This window comes from Caloenas nicobarica, chromosome 3, assembly GCF_036013445.1.
Source record: "Caloenas nicobarica isolate bCalNic1 chromosome 3, bCalNic1.hap1, whole genome shotgun sequence".
Lineage (NCBI taxonomy): Eukaryota > Metazoa > Chordata > Aves > Columbiformes > Columbidae > Caloenas > Caloenas nicobarica.
Window position 1 is genome coordinate 31,308,879 of NC_088247.1, and position 24,757 is coordinate 31,333,635.

Consider the following 24,757-nt stretch of genomic DNA (forward strand, 5'->3'; position numbering starts at 1 on the left):
TCCAGTGTTTCATGTCAATACCACATTTAAAAATGTGCTTTTCATTTTACACTTGAGCATGTAGCTTAAGCCTCCAACAACTGTTTGGGATTTTTTTATGTCTGTTTTACATTAAAAAGATATTTAAAGTATTTTTCTCTGTAATCAAATCACCATTCAATTTATTTTTGAGAAAATTAAACTAAGATCCTTCAGCTCCCCATGTAAAGAATTTTTTTCAGTCTTCAAATAATTTTTTCATGTTTCTGTACTTTTTCAAAATTTCCAATATTTATGAATGTAGACCACATAGAGTTTTACAGATTCTGCCTTCACTGTGTTAAATGCTGTGAAGTGAATTTATATTTCAAAAATATATTCCAAGCTTTCAGAAGCTAATGATTAATTTCAGTTGGGTATCTTTGTAGCAGGGACTTTCCCCTGAACTTGGTGCATTTTTTATAAATACTATTTTTAAAGCAATCTAATTTTAAATACAGCACTTTAGTGAATTCCAAAAAATCTTTTAACACAAAACATCATCACAAGTTTATTAGACAACTATACTGTGAAATCTAGAAATGGTCATTTTTCATTCAGGTCCAGCAGGCAGCTAACAAACAAAGCAGTTTGTGCAGCAGTTTCTGCATCTTTCAGATCTTCTCAATACCTTCTTGAGCTTCTGGGCACTTTTTTCTGGGTTTTGGGAATTTCTGGGAACCCTCTTAGGAAACCGAGGCTGCCTGCTGCTGCCAGACAAGGCTCAGGTAATGGCAGCTCTAGCAGATTCTACCTGAATCCATCAGCTGTCCTTGCTCAAAGGGTGCCTGCAGCTTTTGCTCTGATTCCTAATTAGGAAGGGTCGAGCACCCTTTTAGCCTGTGCCGCGAAGAGGACTCTATAGTAGGCAGGCGATTAAGCAGTTTGTGCATCATAACAGGAGCAGCAAATGGATGTGCAGCAGTTTGCACTGCGGTTCATGCAGAAAGGCACAAAGAAGAGGCCAGCAAACTTTCTCCATCCAACATACACATGCTTAAAGATGATGGTCACAAGGCACAGAACCCAGACACCACCAAAGTAACTGTTTGCTGTTGGACTCTTGCACCCAGGCAGCTTCAGAAGAAAGACACAGTTCCGTAAGTCCATGGGACCTGGTGGGTTGCATCCACAAGTGCAGAGGGAGCTAGCTGATGTCATTGCAAGGCCACTGTTGATTATCTTTGAATGGTCATGGCGACTGGGAGAGGTTCCTGTAGACTGGAAGAAAGCAAATGTCACTTCTGTCTTTGAGAAGAAAGATCTAGGGGACTACAAGCCAATCATCCTCACCTCAGTCCCTATGAGTGAGTCAGAGGAAACCCACCTAGAAACAATTTCTAAACACATGAAGGACAATAAGATGAATGGGATAGTCTGTGTTAGAGAAGTTCTATATATAAGAAGCAGTATAACAAATAATTCAATAAGCTAAGGAAGTCTATTTCCTATCAGTCTGCATGGATTTATGAAGGGGGAATTATTCTTGACCAACTACATGGCCTTGGGTGCAAACTGGAACATAGTTCTCTACTTAAATATGAGAAGAAACTTCTTCACAGTGAGGGTAACAGAACATTGGAACAGGCTGCCCAGGGAGGTTGTGGAGTCTCCTTCTCCGGAGACATTCAAAACCCTCCTGGACGCCTTCCTGTGTAACCTCATCTAGGTGTTCCTGCTCCGGCAGGGGGATTGGACCAGATGATCTTTTGAGGTGCCCCTTCCAATCCGTAACATTCTGTGATTCTGTGGTTCTACAATGAGGTGACTAGCTTGGTGGATGAGAGGTGAACAGTGGATGTTGTTGACCTCAACTTTAGCAAAGCCTTTGACACTATCTCCTGTAACTTCATCTCATTAGCTTCATAGGCAAGGTGACAAAGTACAGGTTAGATAAATGGATGGTGAGGTGGATTGAAAACCAGCTGAACAACTGGGCCCAGAGGGTTGTGATCAGTGGCACAAAGTCCAGTTGGAGACAAGACACTAGTGGTATACCCCAGGCTCGATACTGGAGCCAGGACTGTCCAGTATCTTCATTAACAACCTGGACAATGGGCCAGAACATAGCAAACAACTAGGGCAAGAGGAATCACATGAAGTTCAACAAGAGGAAACGCGAAATCCTGCATCTGTGGAGGAGTGACCCCAAGTATCAGTATACACTGGAAGCAAACTGTCTGGGAAGAGGATTTGTGGAGAAGAACCTACTGGACAACAAGAAGACCGTGAGCCAGCTGTGTACCTTTGTGGCACAAAAAGGCCAACAATATCCTGGACTGTATTTGGAAGAGCGTTGCCAGCAGATCAGGGAGAGATCCTTTCTCTTTGCTAAGAAGTAGTGAAACCGCATCAAGGAAGACATGGACTTAGTGAAGTGGGTTTAGCACAGGACCACAAAGTGGATTAAAGGGACTGGAGCATCTTCTGTAAAAGGAGAGGCCGAGAGAGCTGGGACTTTTTAGCCTGGAGAAAAGAAGGCTTCGGGGGCATCTTATCAGTGTGTATAAATACCTGATGTGAGGGAATGAAGAAGAGGGAGCCAAATTCTCCTCTGTAGTAGCCAGTGACAGGACAAGAGGCAATAGGCACAAATTAAATAACAGGAAATTCCATCTGGACACAAAAACCCACTTTTTTATTGTGAGGATGGTCAAATACTGATACATGTTGTCCAGAGAGGTTGTAAAATCTCCATCTGTGGAGATATTCAAAAGTCAAGTACACACAGTCCTGGAGAATTGATCCTGCTTCAGGAGGGGGATTGCACTAGGTGATCTCAAGAGGTCACTTCCAACCCAGATGATTCTGTGATTTTTCTTTAACTAGCTCTATCTTATTCTCAGAATAGCTGCCAACAACTTCATTTTTTATGGATTAGTAGGATTTTTTTTAATGTTTCATGTGTATTTAAACAGACGTTCTCTGCTGTGGTTGTTTTCCTGGTTCCAGTGAGGAATTCAGTTCAAACATCTACAAATCTTTTTAAGACACCACAGCCATATTCTTGACCTTGTATTCCCTGGAAAGTTGCAGGTGTCCTGAAGTAAATATTTTTGAAACAACTTCCTTATTTCCAAGTGTTGTGTTTATAATCCTGAATACTTCACTTAAGAGGAAGTTATTTTAGCATTATCTTAGTAATAAATTAAGCACCTCATAAAATTGAGAATCCTTTGCGTTGTCATATCTAGTGTTTCAGTGTTGATTTCACTAAAATTAAGTGTTTGGAGGGACCTTGTGAACTTGTAATACTTACCTTATGTTAATATTCAGTTTACTCTCAGAGATTACAAGTTTTTCTAATCAAGCATGAATAAAATTATTATGACACAGTGTAAAATATTCCTAAGTAAATAAATGGGCAGGGAGCTGTTAGATTTTCTTAACATAATTATTTAGAGTGACATCAAAATTAATTTAAATTCAGATTACATGTGTCTGTTTTATAGAACTTAAATATTTCTTCGACATAATTTGTTTTCTAGTTCAGTGAGTAAATGTACTCAACCACTTGTAAAACAAGCTTTACAGAGCAATGATAATTACTGCATAGTAGGTCTGGCTTCTGGCACAGTGCAAAAAGTATTTTTCACAGCTATAGCTCTGGAGTTTTGGAATGTCTTTTAATCTTCTCAGTCCTTCTTGACTTTGATGTAAGTTCTTTTTAAGTATGGAAAGCTCCAGTGTGATTTTTATCTCTAAGTTGGAGTGCTGTGTGGCAAGGCAACAAAGGAAAGCTTGTGGTTGGCATCTACTACAGCCCCCCCAATCAGGGGGAGGCTGTTGATGAAGCCTTCTTACTCCAGCTACAGGAGGTATCGTGCTTGCAGGCTGTTGTCCTGCCAGGGGACTTCATCCGCCTCGACATCTGCTGGAAAAGTAGCACTGCGAGCTGTAGACAATCCAGGAGACTCCTTGAGTGCTTTCAGGATAACTCTGCCAGGGGGGATGCAATACTGGACCTGATGGTCACCAATGCAAGTGAGCTAATTTGCGATGTCAAGACTGGAGGCAGCCTGGGCTGCAGTTACCACACGCTCATGAAGTTTGCAGTCTAGAGGAATGTGGGACAGATGATGAGTAAAGTCAGGACCCTGAATTTTAGGAAAGCCAACTTCCAGCTCTTCAAGGAGTTAGTCAACAGGATCCCCTCGGAAACAGCCTTCAGGAACAAGGGAGCAGAACAGAGCTTGCAGATCTTTAAGGACACTTTCCGTTTAGCACAACAGCTCTCAATCCCCAGATGTAAGAAATTGGGTAAGGAGGGCAAGAGGCTGGCATGGCTGAATCAAGACCTGCTGGTCAAACTAAATGGCAAGGAGGAAATTCGCAGGCATTGGTAGCAGGGACAGGGATCCTGGGAAGAGTATAGGGACACTGCCCAGTTGTGCAGAGATGGGGTCAGGAAGGCCAAGGCACATCTGGAGCAAAGGAAGCAAAGAATAACAAGAAGGCTTTCTACAAGTATGTCAGCCAGAAAAAGAAGGTCAGAGGAAGCATGCCCCCCGATGAGCAAGACTGGTAAACGGGTAACAGTGGACAAGGAGAAGGTACTCAATAACTTTGCCTCAGTCTTCACTGGCAAGCTCTCTTCCCACACTTGAATGGAAAATGAACTGCAAGACAGGGACTGGGGGAGCAAAGTCCTTCCCACTGTAAGTGAGGATCTGGTTCATGACCACTTGAGGAAACCGAACATACCTAAGTCCATGGAACCTGATGAGATGCATCCCAGAGTCCTGAGGGAATTGGCTGATGTAGCTGCCAAGACACTCTCCATGATATTTGAGAAGTCTTGGCAGTCAGGTGAAGTCCCTGGTGGCTGGAAAAAGGTAAACATTGCACCTATTTTTAAAAAGGGTAGAAAGGAGGACCCTGGGAACTACCGACCTGTCAGCATCACCTCTGTGCCTGGGAAGATCATGGAACAGATCCTCCCAGAAGGTTGTGCTAAGGCACATGAAGGACAGGGAGGTGATTTGGGACAGCCAGCATGGCTTCACCAAAGGCAAGTCCTGCCTGACCAACCTAGTGGCCTTCTACGATGGAGTAACTACGTCACTGGACAAAGGAAGGGTTACAGATGTCATCTATCTGGACTTCTGTAAAGCCTTTGACACAATCCCCACAACATCCTTCTCTCTAAATTGGAGAGGTATGGATTTGAAGGGTGAACTGTTTGGTGGATGAGGAACTGGCTGGATGGTTGCACCCAGAGAGCGATCAATGGCACAATGGACATCAGTAACAAGTAGTGTCCCTCAGGGGTCCATACTTTGACCAGTACTGTTTAATATCTTCATCGATGACACAGACAGTGAGATTGAGTGTACCCTCAGCAAGTTTACAGATTACACCAAGCTGAGTGGTGCAGTTGACACGCCTGAGGGACAGGACGCCATCCAGAGGGACCTGGACACGCTCAAGAAGTGGACCCATGTGAAACTCATTATGTTCAACAAGGCCAAGTGCAAGGTCCTGGGTCGCGGCAACCTCTGGTATCAATACAGGCTGGGAGATGAAAAAGATGAGCGGCCCTGCTGAGAAGGACTTCATACTGGTGGATGAAAGATTGAACGTGGGCCGGCAGTGTGCCCAGGATATGACTGGACTTCTGGGCTGCATCAAAAGGAGCATGGCCAGCAGGTCAAGAGAGGTGATTCTGCCCCTCTGCTCTGCTCTGGTGAGACCCCACCTGGAGTCCTGCATCCAGCTCTGGAGCCCTCAGCACAGGAAAGACATGGACCTGTTGGAGACGGGCCAGAGGAGGCCACAAAAATAATCAGAGGGCTGGAACAGCTCTGTTATGAGGACAGGCTGAGAGAGTTGGGGTTGTTCAGCCCAGAGAAGAGAACAGTCTGGGGAGACCTTATTGAGGCCTTTCGGTAATTAAAAGGGGCCTATAAGAAAGAAGGAGAAAGACTTTTTAGAAGGGCGTGTTACAACAGGACAAGGAGTAATGGTTTTAAACTGGAAGAGGGGAGATTCAGGCTAGATATGAGGAAGAAATTTCTTACAATGAGGGTGGTGAAACACTGGCACAGGTTGCCCAGAGAGGTGGTGGATGCCCCATCCCTGGTGACATTCAAGGCCAGGTTGGACAGGGCTTTGAGCAACCTGATCTGGTTGGAGATGTCCCTGCTCATTGCAGGGGGCTTGGACTGGATGACCTTTGAAGGTCCCTTCCAACCCAAACTATTCTGTGATTCTACATTCCTTCACTTGGGTATTTAACAGTCTAAAAATTGTTAATATAAAAGAGGGAGATAATTTTCAGTTTTTCTACCGTCATGTATTTACCTTAAAAGCAAAGTAAATAACCAGTAAGGTAGGATAGAGTTTAAAAAAAAGATCTGTTTTTCCCACTTTGACATTTAACAATGGAATGTAAAATGTTTTAATTTAGAACACTGAAGACAGATTTGTCGATTAGATAATAGTTCTGTCATTTTTTAATTTCTTTGTTATTTTTCATGACAAAATAAAAACCTAACTTTTAATGGAAAAATCTAACTTTTAAAGGAATAGCAGAAATTATTTCACTTTTAAGATCTCATGTAGAATTTTCAGGATCCTTTCCAAATACTCTATTATCAAACTTTCTTTTGATGTCTCTTAGCAAAAAGTATAGCATCCTGAGAAAATAGGAAATTATTTCTCATAATTTAAAATGAAGGTATTCATTACAAAGATATCTAAATGTAGTTGAAAAATATTTCTACAAAGTGATTTTGAATTTAAAATACACTTTTGTGAATACACCTGAAAAATTGTTATGGATTTTGTGTAGGGATTTGTTGGCAAAATAGGTTGTGGCGTTTCACTTCTCAGCAGCACTGTGCCTGTTTAAGGACTTTTTTTGATGTTTGTTAAATGCATTTGAATAATATTATATAGTCTGACTAGGTGCTTTCTTTTAGCATTTTATTAATACAAACCCAAAGAAACTAGAGTTTATTGGAAATCATTCCTAAAATTAGAAAGCCAAGGCTGAGTGCAGAAACATTCCTGCATTAGCGAGGAGCTCCCTGGTGACTTCTCTTTGAAAAAAGGGGATTATGGTCTGTGTGCTCTGTTCTTCTGTGAGCCATGTTTCTGTGAAAGGCTTTAGTGGGATATGAGAGGCAGACTTTGACTTGTTTTCTGTAAACGGCTTAATTTCTTGCCTTCTGGACTTATTTTCTGGGATTTATTCAGGTTTAACATTTAATACAGAGGTTAATGTGTAATACGCTGGTTACCATAATACATCCTCAAGGCCAAGGTTAATAGGATTAGAAAGGAATTGTACGTTCAAGTCCTAATGCTGTATTTCTGAAGTTTAAAAGATTTCATTGACTGCAATGTAGATTTCTAATTTAGGAATGAGAATATCCAAACTATAAGATTTCTAAGGATTGAAAAAAAAAAATCTTGTGCAATTGTGACACTACCAAAGTTAATGACAAAACTTTCAATAACAGCAGCTGTGCAGTCAGGTGGTTAAATGTCAAAGCCCTCTTTAAATTTTACCAAATTTTTTGCTAAATGCACAGTGGAAAATAATGACTCTGTATTCAGACTGTGCATTTGTTGTAGATTTGTAATTTTCACTTTGTGAACTGTCACATAGTTGATTGGGGTCCTGGAGAACCTTCTCCTGTCCCACAACCAGTCGGCAGATACACGCTGTTGTGTAACTGGGTTGAGTGGGTGATTGCTCTGATTGTCATGATTAATTCTAATCTTCTGTTTGCAATTAACTCTTGAACTGGCTTTCTTACTGATACTGCCATGTGATGTCTGCCTGCCTTCACCTAAAATGGCAGCCTGGCAGGGTTTTTTTGGTAAACCATGGAGTAGAGGACTGTCACCAGTGCTGGGACGGGCTGGGTTGGGTTTCCCCTGGGTTAGAGTTGGTTGGAGCTCTGCAGGCTCCAGATGAGCTGCCAGGAGCACTGGCTTGTGGCTACGGACAGAGGGGGAAAACTGGGAAGTCTATAGGGACTAGGCATATCAACTTAGAGGACTGAGACAAAGGAAAGCCTCTTTTCTGCGCTCTGAATTAGTGTAGGCACTGGGACGTGTCTGGCTGCTTGGTGGCAAGTTTGGATATCTGGAGAAATAATAGTCTTTTAACTGTCCTGAGCTCCACTCACGTGGCTGCATTTAGGTTCCCAAGGGGCTGGCAGGGTGTCCGTGGGTTGGGCAGTCTGAGACAGGGGTCCTGCCTTTTCACCTGCCTCCTGCTTCGGGTATAGTTGTCCCTTTGTCAGTCTGATTTTGAGGATTATTCAAAAGAATCTTAGTTTAGCTTGGCAAACAAGTTACATAAGGCTCATTAATCTTGCATAATAACTACAGTAGTTAAGACTTTAAAGCCCAGCTTCCTTCTTTCTCTAGAACTAGTTCCTGTTTTGAAATGTGATGATGTGTTTCAGGAACTGCTAATTAGTGGTTTCCCTTGAAAATTCTCACGGGCTTATTCTAGGAACTTTTCCCTTCATACTCAAGTGTGGATTCTTTAAATTATTAATTCCATGTATCGTGTCAGTGTTCCTACATAAATCCACTCAATTTTATCCTAAAATAATCTGCAATTTATTTTTAGACACTAGGATTAGCAATCTTACTCTTCTGTAGTTAGAGATATGTGAATAGATGGATGCAGCATGATACAGCAGGGGGTTACAGTATAAACTTTGAATTCTCATGTTGTGTGTTGGACCTGCAGCAGTGCCCAGGGGCGGCAGTCAGAGCACAAGCTTACGGAAGGATGCACAGAGCCTCTCTTATTAACAGCTTTCCATCTAATGTGAGGCAAAGCTCATCAGGTCATTTTGATTAACAGAAAGGATGAAGGAAGAAAGGAATAAAGAGTCCAGTTGACCGTGTACTTCAGTTAGGCACTCAGCTGGGGTTTGCTGAAGCACATAATTTCTGATTTACTTTATTTTTAATATTTTATCTTTTTTTTTTGCCCCTGAACAAGCAGTTATTTGAACGATTTGTGTGTGAATTGTAGCTGAAGTTTCTCCTATGGAAAAGAGCAAAGTAGCTGACTGTCCAAATTAGTTGAGAGCAGGTATTTCATGAGTCAAGGGGACAGGATACAGTATCAGTAACACTTAGACAACTTCTTAACACATTGATTGCCAACAAAAATACATGCAGCACAAAAGAAATAACCAGCAACTGTTTTGATTTTCTTTTCTTTAGATATTATTCTGAGTAGCATTAGACAACTTGTTGACGCCACTTATCTTTTTTAAGTTAGCGTAAGTGGTATTGTGTTTTTTGTATAGTTAAAGGAAGTATGTGATTCCTAGAACATTTATATATATATTGAGTAGTTTTAGAACCTTGGTATTTGTTCAGTGAACTCAACTAATTCAAGGTAATGGACCTCCTGTGCCAGCTGCCGGCCCGTGCCCAGCGGTACGGCAGCAATTGCAGCTCTTCAGGGGCTGTCAAGACCCACTTTGGAGCAGAAGATGAGAACCATGGCTCTCTGCTAACGCACTCTATGAACCGGAGAGGACACTGAGATGTTTTTCACTTCTTTCTTGCCAGAAGGAAGACTCAGGATCAAACTGTAAATATTTAGTCATAGTCTGGCTCACAGTCTGCTCAAGGCAAGGCCATAATGGGCTTATCAAAAACATTCTTCTAATTCTTCTAGTTATCCTAAACAAAACATAAACTCATTTTCTCTAGTTACACTCTTACTGTAGGATATATTTTAATTTTTTCCATACTGATGGTGGGAAGTCAGAAGCAGGAGTGCTGGCAAGTAGGTGGGGCTGTGTGTATCCCTCACATTTAAATCTGTGTCTGAAAGGTAGTGCCCTTGTATGTATTTCTGTGTTAAAATATCAGACAGTTCAGAAGGGTGCTTTTAAGGAAAAAAAAAATTAAAAGGACCTTTGTTCCTCTAGAAAAAGCAAATGCTTCATACCAATCTGTGTGATTGTTCTACAGGTTTTTTTGTACACATGGCACATAATATAATGACTAATAATGTAAAGGTAGGCCAAAGTGTTTTTTTCTGTACTTCACTGGGTAGATGTTCTGGTAATTAATAAATGACGGTAAAAAATAACTACTCCCTATTTTTTTTTTAATAACTGATTTTTTAGAAAGTTTGTCAAGTTTTGACTTTGCAATATGTCATAAATCACATTTTGGCTCATCTTGTAAATAGAGATAAAATTGCCTTCCCAACATATTCCATGTTTTCCTGTGTAATTAACACCTCGTTCACAGTTGTGTCTGCCGGTCAAAGCTCTGCCTTCTTCCTCCTGACACTTCCTTGATACTTTGTTTAGACTGCTGAGATTTTAAGTGTCATCCTCAGGATACTTTAAATAAGTCCAAACAGGAAAAGGAAGGTGCTTCAAGAAGTCAACAGTATAGATCATTTTAACTGAGAGGGACTATTTTAAAAGTATGAAGCAATTTATCTTTGTTTATTACTTACATCATTGCCTCTCAATCTGTTTTTCATACTTTCTAAGGAAAGTTTACTGCTTTTCAAAAAAGCCAGGAAATGTTAGTTTCTGTCTGTATTTCTGAAGTAGAAATCAGCCCAAAAGTCTAGATGTAGCTAACAGCAGCCTCCCCTTCCTCATGTGTGTGCGCCTTTCCCAGTCCTGTCCCGTCTCTAAGGCCAGGCAAGCTACTCAGTTGCCCAGTGAACTGAATCGGTGAACTGATCAAAGTTAAAAAACAACTCAGCATATTTGTGGGCCATTCCTAGCCCAGGTGACTTCCCAGCTCTGGCTCATCTCAGGGCTGCATAGTGTTAGCAGCACATCAGAGGACATACTGGGGGTGGCTGGTAAGGGGCGGTATAGTCTTGAGCCCAATATAGGCACCTAGTACTGTATTTTGGTTCTGAAAAGTTATCCTGAGCAGCTGCCCCAGTTACAGTCCTGCATGTGTGAGTACTGGCAGGATTAAACAGCTCAGCACATAACATATGTCTCAGCTAGTTAAGACCCAGGAATTTGGCGCTCCAAATATGCTGAGGTGTTTGGTTGTTTTTGTTTTTCATGCTGCCCTTAAAACACACTGACTGACTGAGAATCTTCATGAAACCCCGGTGACAGTGTACACGTTATGTTCTTCTCCAAATCTCTACCTCCTGCTTCTCAGGAGTGTCCCAGGCATCTGGGCAAGAGGTTACCCCGATGAGCTGCAGGGTGTGAGGAGGAGGGATTTTTCTACGCTTACTGTCATCGTCTTGTTTCCCCTCAGCAGAGATCAAGATTCATGAGATGCAGAGCATGAGAGGGGTTTCCTACAGATCAGGGCTCTCACCTGGAAAGAGCAAAGCTGAGATTTCACTTTCTGTTCCTTAGATTACTGCTGCAGTTTGTGTGAGATCATCATTTAATAAAACACAGAAGCAGGGGCCATAGCTTACAGAAATACCCCTATGTGTTAACTGTGAGCTGTCAGCAAGCATTTTCATTTTTTAACTTCTTAAGCCAAGTTTTCACCAGGACATCCCCATAATGCTTTTTGTTAATTTACATTTGCCATATGCAAGGGAAGAATTTAGTTTTAATGGATATAATACATTTTTTTTAATCCATCGCACCTAAATATTCGTTGTTCTCAGCTGTTGTTTCTAAAAAATGTACATCAGATTTCAGCTTGTAAATAAAGATGTAAACTACTGTAAATTACTTCTATTTTTATGTTGATCTTCCTAAAAAAAAAAAAAAAAGCATATGTGAAAACAGCAGTTGTTCAGTTGAGCTCTGTACTAAAAAATTGTAATATTTACATGTGCGTGTATTTTTAGAATCTGAGTGGAAAGTCTCCCATTCACTTAGGTAGCCTTTTATGGGCCTTAGGTTTTAATGCAAATGATTTTGCGTGGGCGTTATATACACAGATGGTAGTAATTGCATGAGGAAGGTGAATTGTTTTTGCAAATTAATCACTGACTTTTCTGCTTGTTATCATATCCTGGAAAAGGGTATGAATGTTTGTTAATTGGGTTATATTGGACTGTGCAAGTCTGGCAGCGCAGTTTAACGTCGCAAGCTCTGGTATATTTATTTATAATTTCTTTACACCTCATCAAGATGCCCTGTTTATAACCCTATCAATGCGCACTCAAGTTTGAGACATAGCTTAAAAAGGTGACAGTAAATGTTACAGTGATGCAAATATAGTTTGTCGTAATTATTAAAAATAATCATAAAAGTACTCTAATTAGATAGTGTTGCAGTGACTGAGAGTATTCATTTTGGATAGTTTTTGAATTTTGTGCTAATATGCAAGGCAATACATCAAAATTTTAATTCCAAATCAGTCACTAGCTGTAGCATTTGTAAATGTCTGTTTTTCTTTTTTGTTTCCAGGGAAGGAGAGGCAAACCAGGCCTCCCAGGAAAGCCGGGGCCACCGGGACCTCCTGTGAGTAACTAATGAGGGGAATGGGAAACTTTCACTCTATCCTGGAACTTTGTTAGCATTTTCATAGCAGGTTATGTGATCATAATTATAGGTGAAAACAAGTGATGTGTGTTTACTCTGCTGTGTCAAACAGCTACTCTTGCTAGCCTTTTGATACCACAAAGATAAAAGGACTGGGTCCACAAATATGAGGGACTGCACAGGAGGGAAAGAACAAGATGCAAACTTCAGTGGAGAAAGCAGAAATTGTCTGTCATTTCAAAGGAAGACTGGCCATGTATGCTAAATGTGAATACTGTGCATTCATTCACTTTGTAAAATACGTGATGCTCTGTAGCAGATGGGATAATTTCTGTCTCGAAGGGATAATTTGAAAGATGAAGGACCATGTGAAGCCTGTGCCAACTCTCTAAATGGTGGGAGGGATTACACCCAGCACTGGAATGAGCACTCAGCTGTAGTTCAAATGAGTTTACTGAAGAATTAAAAATATTAAGAAATACGTTACTCTATGGAAGGATTTGTAATCTGAAGCACTAAAGTGTTTAGCTCAGATCTAAGAAGTTTGGTGTTTATTTGTTTATTTATTTTTAAGTGATACATTATTTCAAACTTGAAGTCAGGCATGGATCTATTTTAGCCTAGAATGAATATGGTATTCCTTTGGTAGAGGAAGATTTGATCATATTTGTAACGTTCCATATATATCATCTTGCAAAAATGTTATTGTACACAAATACAGATCAGCAATTTGTGGATTAAGTAAACTTCTACTGCTTTGCATTCTTAGTATCAAACAAAGACTTCATAATTCCTTTTTCTGCTTACCTGCAATAGGTAAAGGCCAGTAGTTTCCACGTCAGAACGTTTGATTCTTATTCTTCGACCTCACTTCAAGGGAAAGCTAGTCTTATTTGTAGAGAAGAGAATAATGGACTGCTGCATGAGATACAATGAGTAAAATGAAACAGATGTCACTTAAACTCATCTAAAACCAAAACTGCATAAATTTTATATTTTTTCCCCCTTTCCTTGCCAAATGTGTTCAGAAAGAGGAGCTGATGACGGAGTTCATTTATGCTGCATAAAACTAGTTACAAATCCCTTCCTCTCCTCCTTCTCCCCTGCCTATAGTCATATTGAAGCCTTGCTTATTTGAGTCTTTTGTAGTTTGGGCTTCCTAATGCTGAAACAGAACTGCGGACTGCAGAAGTCCAAACAGAGGAAAGGAGCAATGCAGAATCTTTCTTAATACAAATGGCAAAAATGACCTTTAAAAGGAAAACCAAAACAAAACCATACACCATGGCAGAACTCAATGTTAGACCTACTCGACTTAGCTTTTTGTGACCCAGTGAAAAGCTGCTGCTCTGTTACAGGTTTCTGTCATCATAGATTTGCCGGCAGGTCAGGCTTGTGAAGATGTATGATCCTTGACAGACATACCAGAAATTCTGAGTGAAGGCTAAATTGCACTTTTATTACCGAGGTCTGTTTCAGATTTTCTTACAGCAAACGGGACGCTCAACTTTGTCAGCATGGCTGCATCTGTAGAAGGAACTCTGTGTGGGTACTGTAGCTTAGCAATACACAGCAGAAAAGCATGCCAGTACTGGTTAAAGGTATTTGTTTCTGGTGTAACTACCTTGATGCAGTTCATATTTTGGAGACAGCTTCGCCAGAATCTTGTGTTCTTCCAAGACTGAGAATATAATGCATAGAAAAAGCATGCCCTAAAAAGCTGTATTACCTCTTAGTGTATATTTGCAGTATCCCCATATTTAAAGTGCTACAGCTTGTACATACCAAGGAGACTTTAACATGATCCATCATTCCTCCTCTCTTTTTCAAGGCTCAAAATGTATTAAATTTTGCTAGACTGTGCTTCCAGTTACCTTTTCTCTTCTAACAGCAGGTAGTGGCACATGGATATGTTGTCAGCCTTTACTTTGACCTCTCCAAAGTGTGACAGAACTATCACACCTGCAGGGTGGTTGCTGTCTCACGTTTGGCATATACAGGGTACAAAATGCTTAACAGATTGACCGCTCACCAAAAATGAACTAGAAAAAGTAAGTTTGGTGTTTGGTTGATGTTTCAGAAGAATAAGAAGTTTGTATTTGAGAAAAGGGAGATTCAGTCATTAATTGCTGGGGTAGCTACACACACTGTGTGTTTGAAATCAATAAATTTACCTAATTTATCTATCAGTTTATGCCATGAGGTTAAGTACTTAATTTAGATATTAGGAGAGCAGGCAGGTGTTCAACAATGACAAAAACAACCTGTAAGAAGGAAACTTCTGCCTCCTTGAGGAAGAAGTTGGTGAACGGTTGATAGGATGCAATACTTGGGGGATTTATTATAAAGGACAGTCCCAAAAAAAGGGCAGGGAGGGATTACGAGACCACATTCTGAACAGCCAAAAGGCCTCTAAGTTGTGCACTACTAAGCAGCATGAGTTTTTATTAATTGAATTAATAAAATTATAAATATAATAAAATTAATATTAATAAAATTAATAAAATTATAAATATAACGTATTTATATTCTTATCTGCCTCCAATCTGATTTTTCTAACCCTCTCTCAGTACCTTTTTTTTTTTCCCTTACCTAATTTCTGGGGATTTTTTTTAATTTTTTTTTTTTCGAAAAAATGATGTTAGTTGTGAATTTCTAGTCCTTTAACATCATCTTCACATCTTTGGTTAAAAACAAGTATCAGTGTCAGAAACATAGATCTATTGGCAAGTAGCGATGAAACCACTGTTTTAATAAAATGGGTCTCTTCTATGCAACTTCTTCCAGGTATCCTTTCCTTTGTGTCATTTTTCCCTTATCCTTTCTTTTATGTCATTTTTCCCTGTGGAGCAAATGCTGTGCCCACAAAAGGCAAGGAGGCAATGAGGGTTTTTATTGATGGGTTATGAAAAGTATTTCTGTAAGCATACCCAGATGATATCACCAGCTCCTTTTAGTACTTTTTAAGGTTTATTAAATATTATAGACTTTTGAAGTGTTCTGTTATTCTCTTGTGGTTCAGAATTCATGGTTTGCATCCTTGCTGTCTCATGTTGGTTTCGAGTACTGTTCTGTTATTTCAGTACTGGAGAGCTGAGATGTGTGCCCACACTGGGCTCACTCCAGTGGGTAACAATTTGTACTGAAAACAAGGAATCCAAATAGGTTAAGTAGAACACCAGCTCCCTCTAGTGCTTTTTGATCCCTTCCCCCCTTTTAAAGATCCTAGAGAGCAATTTAAAGCTTCTGTTAAATAAACGATTCACTTCAGTCTCAGAAGCATTCTGCGGATTATTATTGTGAAATCAAAATCTCTGTACCCTTCAGATGTATTACAGACATTTTCTTGCATGCATTTTCTTCTGAACTCTTCTGAAAGCGATACTGTCTCTTTCACGTGCTGTTATCCTGCTCTGCATGGTTCTTCACTGAAATTGAAATGCTGATTTTATGAAACAAAAAGAAATACAATCATAGTAGGAAGCTGTGTGGTTGTAAGGACAGCATTTTGATCTGACTGCAGAACTGAGCTGATAGCTTTCCTCTCCCATAGCTGCTGACAAAAATATCTACAGGACTGGGCAACACAGCAGGGGTTATCAGCAGACCAGAGATTATTTTGCGTGGAGATAACACATTGGCTTTCTAGTTTCCACAACATTTCTTTTTCAGCACTTAAAAGCAAAAGTATGGAAAGTGTCTGAACTTAGTATTTGTATGCTGTTACCTTAAGGATTCACAGGCCCAATTTTTCACTCTTCACTTAGAGGAAATGCTTTGCTGGTCTAGGGTTGTAGAATTGCTACTGGCCTGGTTTTGTTTGGATTTTTAAAAGAAGATAATTTATTTTCCTATTTGCCCTGCTTAGCTTCATGATATCTGGCACTGTTTTACATATTATGGTCATTTGTGGGAGGTTTTGGGGTTGGGGCAGGGATATGTTGGGGTTTTTTTAATTTTATTTTTACTTACAAACAAATCAGCAGCTGGGTATTTCTATTTACGTGGGTGAGAGGGCAGAAAAATGAATTTTACTGATTTCTCCATTAAGGGTTAACTTTATATTGTCTGTCCCAGTTTTCTCTGTCTCTACTAGAACTGTTATGACTGAAGGAATTCCATTTCTGAATAGTTCTCTTTTTCATGGGACATCAGATTGTTTTTAAAATAAAGAGAGTGCCAAGCTAGAGTTGTGCTACAGATTTCTCCCAGCACGGCAGCATTCTTCGGGGTGAGTCCGAGTGTGACTTCTGCCCAGGGCTGCTCTTTGGCAGGAGGGAAGTGCTGTCGGTGCTGGTTTTTAAAGCTATAAAACATGAGGACTACCTGATTTAGACAAGTTCCATCTTGTCCAAGAAGCTGTCTGTGGCAGAGCAGGGAAATAAAATTTGGATCTGCCAAATCACAGGTTGCTAAACTGCAATCACAATTATTCATCATCTTAAACCTGCTGTTTTCTAACAACACATCTGAAGGTAGTGTTTGCAACCAGAATAGATTTATTTCACAATTGCTGTAGCCCTTGAAGCTCATCATTTAGTTCATCATTCACCTTCTCTAGGGGCTGAACTTCATAACTTTTATCTTCACAACTATTCTTGCTTGGAAGATTAGATTTGTGTTACTCCTTAAAGTCTTAAATTAAAATAGTGCTTCATTTTTCATTTGTGTTGCATGTGAGGCAGTGAAGATGTTCGCAGGCGACTTGAATTTCTTCATTTAATTCCATACACTTTTGGTCTCTTTTTATTCAGCATGTATGTCAGGGCCACCAAAGTAGTTATCTTAAGTAGCCGGCAGTTTGCCTTGGAAATCTCATTTCCTCTGCCTCAGGAAATACTGTCATTCCTCTACCAATATTTTGAAAGCGAATGAATATTATCAGTTAATTACAATAAACAGAAAATTAAAGCAATGATAAGTGAAAATTGTCAGCAGCATTTCTGGTATTCCTGGCCTTTCAGCTGCCTTTTTGAAAAACATTGGAAATGCTTACTTGGTAAGCTGGGAATGGCTGGCAAGGGTTGGCCAGATTGCTTGTTTCTATGCATCTGAGTTTTTAAAATCCATATAAAAATGTAATTTATTTAATATATTTTATTGGGGCATACGTCATGCCCTCATCATTCTTTCCATTTGCTCTTTGAAATATTTATACAATATCACACATCTGCACTGATGAGTTTCATGGTTCTTTACATTGTAGTAATAAGAAAAACAGTATTTTACTTTAGTGGGCAGCCACAGATCTGGAATAGGTGGATAGAAGTGATTACACTGAGTCACTTGGCAGGTCTCCAAAATGGCCTGTTCTTGAGATACAACTGGTGCGATTTACTTGTTACACTTTTCACTGCATGGACTGTGAGACTGGGTAGACTTTTTCAGCAGTCTCATCTTTACAGAAATGCAGACGGACTATAAAAGTTAAGTGAGAAAAGTATATTATAAACCCCAGTAATTTCACAGTTTGGAGCTATTTCCTTTTAAGCACCTGTGTTTCTATTCCTGCCTTGTCTATAGAAATAACATCTGAAACCTGTTTGTAATTTTGGAAAACAATCAGGACACATTTTCAGTTCTTTTCTTATTCATACAACTGTAGACTTTGTGTGCTTCGCATCTCTCAATTACACAACTTGATATTAAAAAAGAAAAAGGAAACCCCGCTCAAGTGAGCTTTTCATTGGTATTTGCAAAGCATCAAATCTGAAGAACATCTGAAGTGGCAGATGTGCAAAATTCTCATTCAAAAGCTAGAAATTGCCTGTACAGCAGCTCCTCAACTCCAGTTAATTTCATTGTTCTCTGCTTGCAAACCGATACTACTGTTTCTTTTTTTGTCTGTAGAGACTTCAGAGTGTATTATGCAGCTATGTTAGTGGAAAGAAACAGCATGGAAGAAAGAGACTAGGAAAACACACTTCAATAAATGTATTTTCTGTTGTTGTATGCTCGTTTTACTAATTTTATTTTAGAAAGAATGATGGAAAGATAAAATTGTTAAATTTATGTCAATTTTTGAGAATGGAAAGACTAAAACCAGAGAGGGGGTTAACCTCTGGTAACATAAAGGCTGTGGCGTAGTCAAGAATGCAACCCAAATGCCTTAAGTTCCCCTTGACTGACTCGGTCACAAGACAGTTCTGAGGTTTTTTGAGGTTATGTCTGTTTTTCAAAGCCATGACATGTACAAAGGCTTTACATTTTGTCAAAAATGATTTATTTGATGTACAAATAATATCTGAGAGGTTGGGGTTGGTGGGAGAGCATTCAGTCTTTCCTGGGTTGTGTGGTTACAGCAGTTTTGTTTGTGGAAAAACAGTAAAAGAAACAACATGATGGAAAATGAGAGAGGAGAATAATTTCTTGGTTTTGACTGCTTGCAGGATTACAGAATCCTGCGAGGATTCTGGATTGAAGGATTTGACACTATAGGATTACAGAATTGAAGCTGAGATATCTAAAAATCAGGCGGTGTTGTCACAGTTCCGTCCCACTTCTGGATTTCCAAAACAGATATTGAAGTAAAAATTCTTCCATTAACTTCAGAAATCAGTTGACGGGAATCTCAGTCAAAGCATCATGACTATCTTTACTTTTCAGCTTAATTTCGAAGTGACAATTCACTTCCAAAATAAAATGAATCTAATAATTTATGCCTTTGTATCTCTTCTGATGTTCGGGATCAAAGAGGGAGTGAGGCACCTGTGATGTTTCATGTGGCTTCCGAAAATTCCTAATAGCCCCTAATATTTCAGTGCCACTATCTTTCTGTAACAATGTAATTCCAGTAAAATACATAGGATCATATTTCATAATTTAGTGATGTCGTCTCAGAACATACCTGTCTTGTTCTGGTATGCTGCAATAATGTTATGCCAGGTCTTACTGATTTATCCATCTGTTTTAATAACTTTTACCTATTTGACTTCAATTTGGCTACTGTCTTCCTAGTTTGTTATACCTTCATACTCCATGGGAACTTTGTGATTGTCTCTCTTTTATTAGTTACTTGCCATCAGATTGAAATTTTTTCCCCAAGGAAGTAGCAGCCTGTTTGTTTAATCAAAACCAGGGTTCTTTTTCTCATCTTTTTGAAGTTCAGTACCTCAAGGGAAGTACCTTTACTGGTAAGGAGACCCATCAGGGTTTCCCAGAATAATGATCTACATGTGGGAGAATTTTGTGTTTGCCGTTCTGTGCACTCCTACAGAGCAGATGCATCTTGCTAGAGAAGACTTTGCTGTCAGAATGCAAATCATGACAGCAAATTTAAATGCTTTGTCAGAAAACTTCAAAATATGATTACATAGGAGCCAAAAGATACCACCCTTGAGTTTTGCATCCTCAAAGTAGCTATCTCATTTTTTTCCCGCTTTTCAAAACTCAGGGGTTTAGAAATTGACTCTTCTCCTCTGTGCCTGGGAAAAAAAATGAACTTACAGGAAACAATTTACTGTCTAATCAAATAAAAATCTAAACCCTTTCATGTGACCACTGCTCTTTGAATACAGGTATGTAAACATAACGTAAGTTCAATAAAAGTGACTGCATGTTTTTCAATATAGGGTCCTTCTGGACTAAAAGGAATTCTGGATTCATTGAACACGCATTATAATGAGGTACGGAGATTTGAAGTGGTGTGTGTGTGTGCGTGTGTGTGTTCGTGTGTTCATGACTAAGTATGTAAGGTAGAAATGACCACAGTTTTGATCCCTGTGAACCACATTCCAAATTAATCCAGAAGGCAGATCCTTCCTTGTCTCCCTTCTGCATCCCTGTATAGGCTCAATCCACACTCCAGTCACGTACCTACTGTGCTATCTATCCTGCTACCATGTGTCTTACTTCCCATCTGTCTTCTACTCATGTATTTTTGCCTGGTATAACTCAAAAAGGAGGTGGGTAGACCACCTAGCTGTTAGTGTAAAGCGCCAGCTCCGCACTTGTAAACCTAATTGCTCTAAACCATACATGACATTTCTTCTTTCTTGACCTACTCTGTTGTGATCCTAAGAGTAGAATAGAAAGACAAGGAGGCATAATTTTTAAAGCAATCCAGGAAAATTGGCCTTATGTTTGTATTATAGACTAAGAAAAATATTGTGTTAAGTATAGAATCTCCTGCAGCTACAAGAACTTCATAGAAAAAAATTAAAATTGCATAGAACAGTGTTCCATGTGAATTGAATTCTTGCCACTGATTTTAAAAATCATTTAAGTGGTGGTAGTGTCTGCCATTTTAACGAATCATAATTCAAAGATCATGCAAGTTTTCTTAATTGATGCTAAATTGAGTACGTAACTTATCTGATTAGAAAATAATTTTTTTATTCAAAGACTGATGAAGGACTATTACAGGAATATTTGCTTAATACAAAGGTTGCTGCGTGTATCACACCTTAAGTCATGTAGGTCAAACCTAGAAGGCATCCATTTCTTTTAATATTAAAATGCATAACTATAAAGAGCAGGTGAATTCAGGATATTTTTCTTATATAAAATACCCAGATGAGTACTAAAATCTTTTTTTGAATAGGGATTCTGGAGTGAAATTCATGTCAAACGTATCTTTCCAGTTGTTTTTATCACTGAAGTAATTTCTCTCATCTTTCTGATATTTAATCTGTTCCATATCAGTATATCACCTTAGAATATGCATTGGGAATTAAGCCTAGTTCTATATGCTGTCCTGGACAGGGGCATTTTAGTACCCGGAGACTTTCTGGTTTTGGTCTGCCACTTCATATGTATGTGTTGAAGTTTTCTGTATTTTGGGTTTATACCTTTTGTTTTCTTACCAGTTTCTTTCTCCTGTCAAAGACAGCTTTCACTGATACCAGTGCTGTTTCCTCTGTCAATACCGTATTTATTGTAACTCATTCCCCACCTCTGGACTATTAATCTCTTTTATCCTGATAGACTCTTTAAGGTTAATTTTGCAGAAGGAAATTCAGACAGTGGTGATCTTCAGGAACAGGCAAGCATCTGTCTCCGAAAATCAGTTTTCTTATCGTTGTAAGGCTCTAAGAATTCCAAAAGTGTCTTACATTTCCTAATTAACAATATTCTGGAAAAATGTAGACCAGCTGCTCTGTGTCAATAAATTAATCATCTTTTAAATCCCGTGCAGCTTACAAACTTTATTCTTCTTTCAGCTGTCTAGCTTGAAGATTTTAATGACTCTGTCATGAGCAATTAACTGTTCAACAGGGAAATGCTGCTTGGTTTTAGATGAGAGAGGAGATGGCTTTCTGATCCAAGCAGCAGGTTTTAAATACACAAACTTTCTGTAACTACATGTTCAGATCCTTCTATAGTCAACTTAAGTCTCCAACTGCTACAGCAAACATATTATTTTCTATACATTTTAGGATGGGAATGGGTATTCCCATCAAGGACAAGACAAAGTCGTCAAAGAAGTCATCAAAGACAAGGACAGCTTGTCGGCTTTGCCATTGATTATTCATTTAGGCAGGTGTATGTACCAGAAACTTTCCTTTTTTCCCCACACTTTTACACAGTAGGATGAGTGCTGATTTTGCTCTCTGCGCCTTGGAGGTACCAAGCAGTCTTTCGCATTCCAGTATATAATTTGGAATATGCCTCAATTATTTGCATTTGGAAGATGATATTTCAGTGATATACTGAGGTTTTTGAGATTTCTTAAACCACAAGAAATGGTCTTGTCATTTTCCAACATTTTATGTGTGTTCTCAAGGATCTCACAATGTCTTATTTCAGTTTGGTTTTTTTAAACTTTTTAAATTGTGACCACGTTTTTGTTGCTATAAAGATTTTAATATCTTTTTTCTGAGGATATTAGTATGGCTGCTTTGCAGTGGTGTTTCCAGGAATCATGGGAAACTGTTACCAAGAAATGTGGGGGATCAGTGAGAGAGATTTTAAGACCCATCATAATTAATAATGTATTTTTCCTATAATTTCTTTATTTCTTAGCAGATTATTTGCAATTCTTATGATTTCTGTATGGTATCGATGACTAGTTGTAATTGCACGCTGTATTAAAATATTTTATTGCAACCAAGCTTTTTCTGGCTCAGTATCAATCACGTTATCATGTAAAGAGGCTGGAGTGCAAGTCTTTAAAGCATAATTTACTTGATCATGTACACAGTGAAAGAGAGCAGTAGAAATACAATTACTGATTGCAGCAGCAAGTTGTGCTGAATGGCAAACCAGGATCAGCAGTCTTTCTTTAACGAAGATGAGGGGAATCTGATGAGGATAAATAGTAGCATTGATCTGTAATGGGGTGGGAGACAGAGCTGGAGTGTTGCTTCCCTTGTTCTTCCTTTGTGCCTGTTCTTGCAAGGTGTGTGACAATGATTATATTCCTTCTTGGTATGTCTTTTGCACTTTCAGGGTAAATGAGATGCTTTGCATGCATTCGATACATGCATTTTGTTCTCTTTGTTATGCCAAGAAATTGTTTCTGCTCTACAGGTTACATTCCTCCAGTGACTGGTAAATGATGCCTTGTGATTTGTATTTATACACTCTCAGGCCTCTCTTATCGTCCTTTGCCTGGGCTTTCAAGGCTTCTGCTTGTCATCTTTTTATTTACCAGTTTTCTGTACATAGATAAAAGGTCATTTCAGCCAAACCTGCTTCTTAATAACTTTGGAAGGGGCATACAGATTGGTTTAATCTAAAATGTCCTCCAACGCATAAAAATAAAAATGTAACCACAACACAAAGCAACTGAAACTACATCACAATCTGCTCAGGAAATGTTTCAAAATCATTATAATTTATAATCATTATAGATTATTCTTGAATAATTCGTTATTACTTTTCTAAGACATTTTTTCTTTTGCATATTTTACTAACATTTTGTTGTAAAGAGGAAATGACCTATAAATATGCAAAGAGCATAAAAATAATTATTTGGTCTAGTACCCTTTTTTTCTTTCCATGTAGGCAAAAGAAATAATAACAGACACATAAATTGCTCCCAGTCAAGTGGTGGTCAACTACTTCTCAGCAATTATCAGGTCCCTTCTTTGGTTATCTGCCTCTTACTCTGCAGCTGATTTTGATAATTAGGGTAGTAACAGTTGTACCAACCCTAAACACCAAAGAAGATTCTTCAGGACATTAATGTTCATAACATAATAATTAATTTTATTCAGGCTATATTCAGTTATCAACTTCTGCAAATATTAACAGAGTGTAAATGGCACTTCTATTCATTATGATGTTTTTTCCATTTTAGAGATACAGAAACTGGAACATGACAAGGGGTTGGGCTTGCTCAGAGGTCCCGCACAGCCCAGTAGCAGGTGTTCTAGGGCTTGGACTTCTTGAGTCCAGACCCAGGCTCATTTTTCATTTCGTTTTGTTGCTTTTTCCATTGTCATTAAAACAAAAACGTGTTCCGCTTAGGTAGTCTGAGCCTGGCTTTCTGAGGAGGAAACCATATGCTTTGTTTTTTATTGTGTCTTTACATTGTATGAAAGAGTAAATAGATGCAGTGCAATAATAACCTGAGCAAGTATACAACCTGAACCCCTGGTCCTTAAACCTGTCTGTCTTCTTAGAGGAGCAGTGTGAAGAGCCTTTTGATCATATTCATCCCCTCTCCTTCTGTCTCACTATTGTAGTAGACTTAAATTGGTTCTGTTTCATGCTGGTCCAAAGTAAAAAGCTTGTGTTCTTGTCATAGGAAAGAAATTATTTTTATTGTTCCTTTCTAACATACTTGATAAATATACTGTAATAATAAGTGTAAAAATACGTTCTTTGCATTGAGCTAAGAAAAAAAAATAATAGATTTGCACAGCACTATTCAACATAGACATTTCCCTTTTATGCTTTTGTTCATCTTCTGCTCACTTAACTAGAGTATAAATGCATGACAAAGGATGTTTTGCTGCAATACGTTACTTAGATGTACTGCATAGGCATTTAGTATCCCTTTCTAGTAGTAAATTAGGATTTCTGAATTTACATGGTGGTAAATTACATGGAATTGTTGTGGTAAATAAATTGTTACTGTACGTAAATGTTGACGTGTTCTTTTCTCTGATCTTTGTGGTGATATTCTTCTTCCCAGAGTGATGCAAGACTACTAGGATTACTTGGGACCCCCGGATCTAAAGGCCAGAAGGGAGACATTGTAAGCATTTTAGATGAAATTTGGAGAAATTTCAAAGTGCCTATCTAACGTGTCTCTGTCAACTCTAACACAGTATCTGTTATTTGATTTATCACAATGGTCTTTGAAGGAATAGATTTTAGATATTACTGCCTCTTTGATCAGTGTAGACCAATTTGCA

General features: G+C 38.9%; 1 protein-coding gene across 1 annotated transcript in view; it reads left to right on the forward strand.

The window, feature by feature from the left end:
• The window catches only part of COL19A1 (collagen type XIX alpha 1 chain), a 186,104-nt gene that overhangs the window by 112,515 nt on the left and 48,832 nt on the right, over positions 1–24,757 (forward strand). Inside the window, exons 16-18 of the mRNA XM_065632140.1 lie at positions 12,378–12,431; positions 20,024–20,077; positions 24,535–24,597. Of these exons, the coding sequence (XP_065488212.1) occupies positions 12,378–12,431; positions 20,024–20,077; positions 24,535–24,597 (171 nt within the window). The remainder of the gene's footprint in view (positions 1–12,377; positions 12,432–20,023; positions 20,078–24,534; positions 24,598–24,757) is intronic.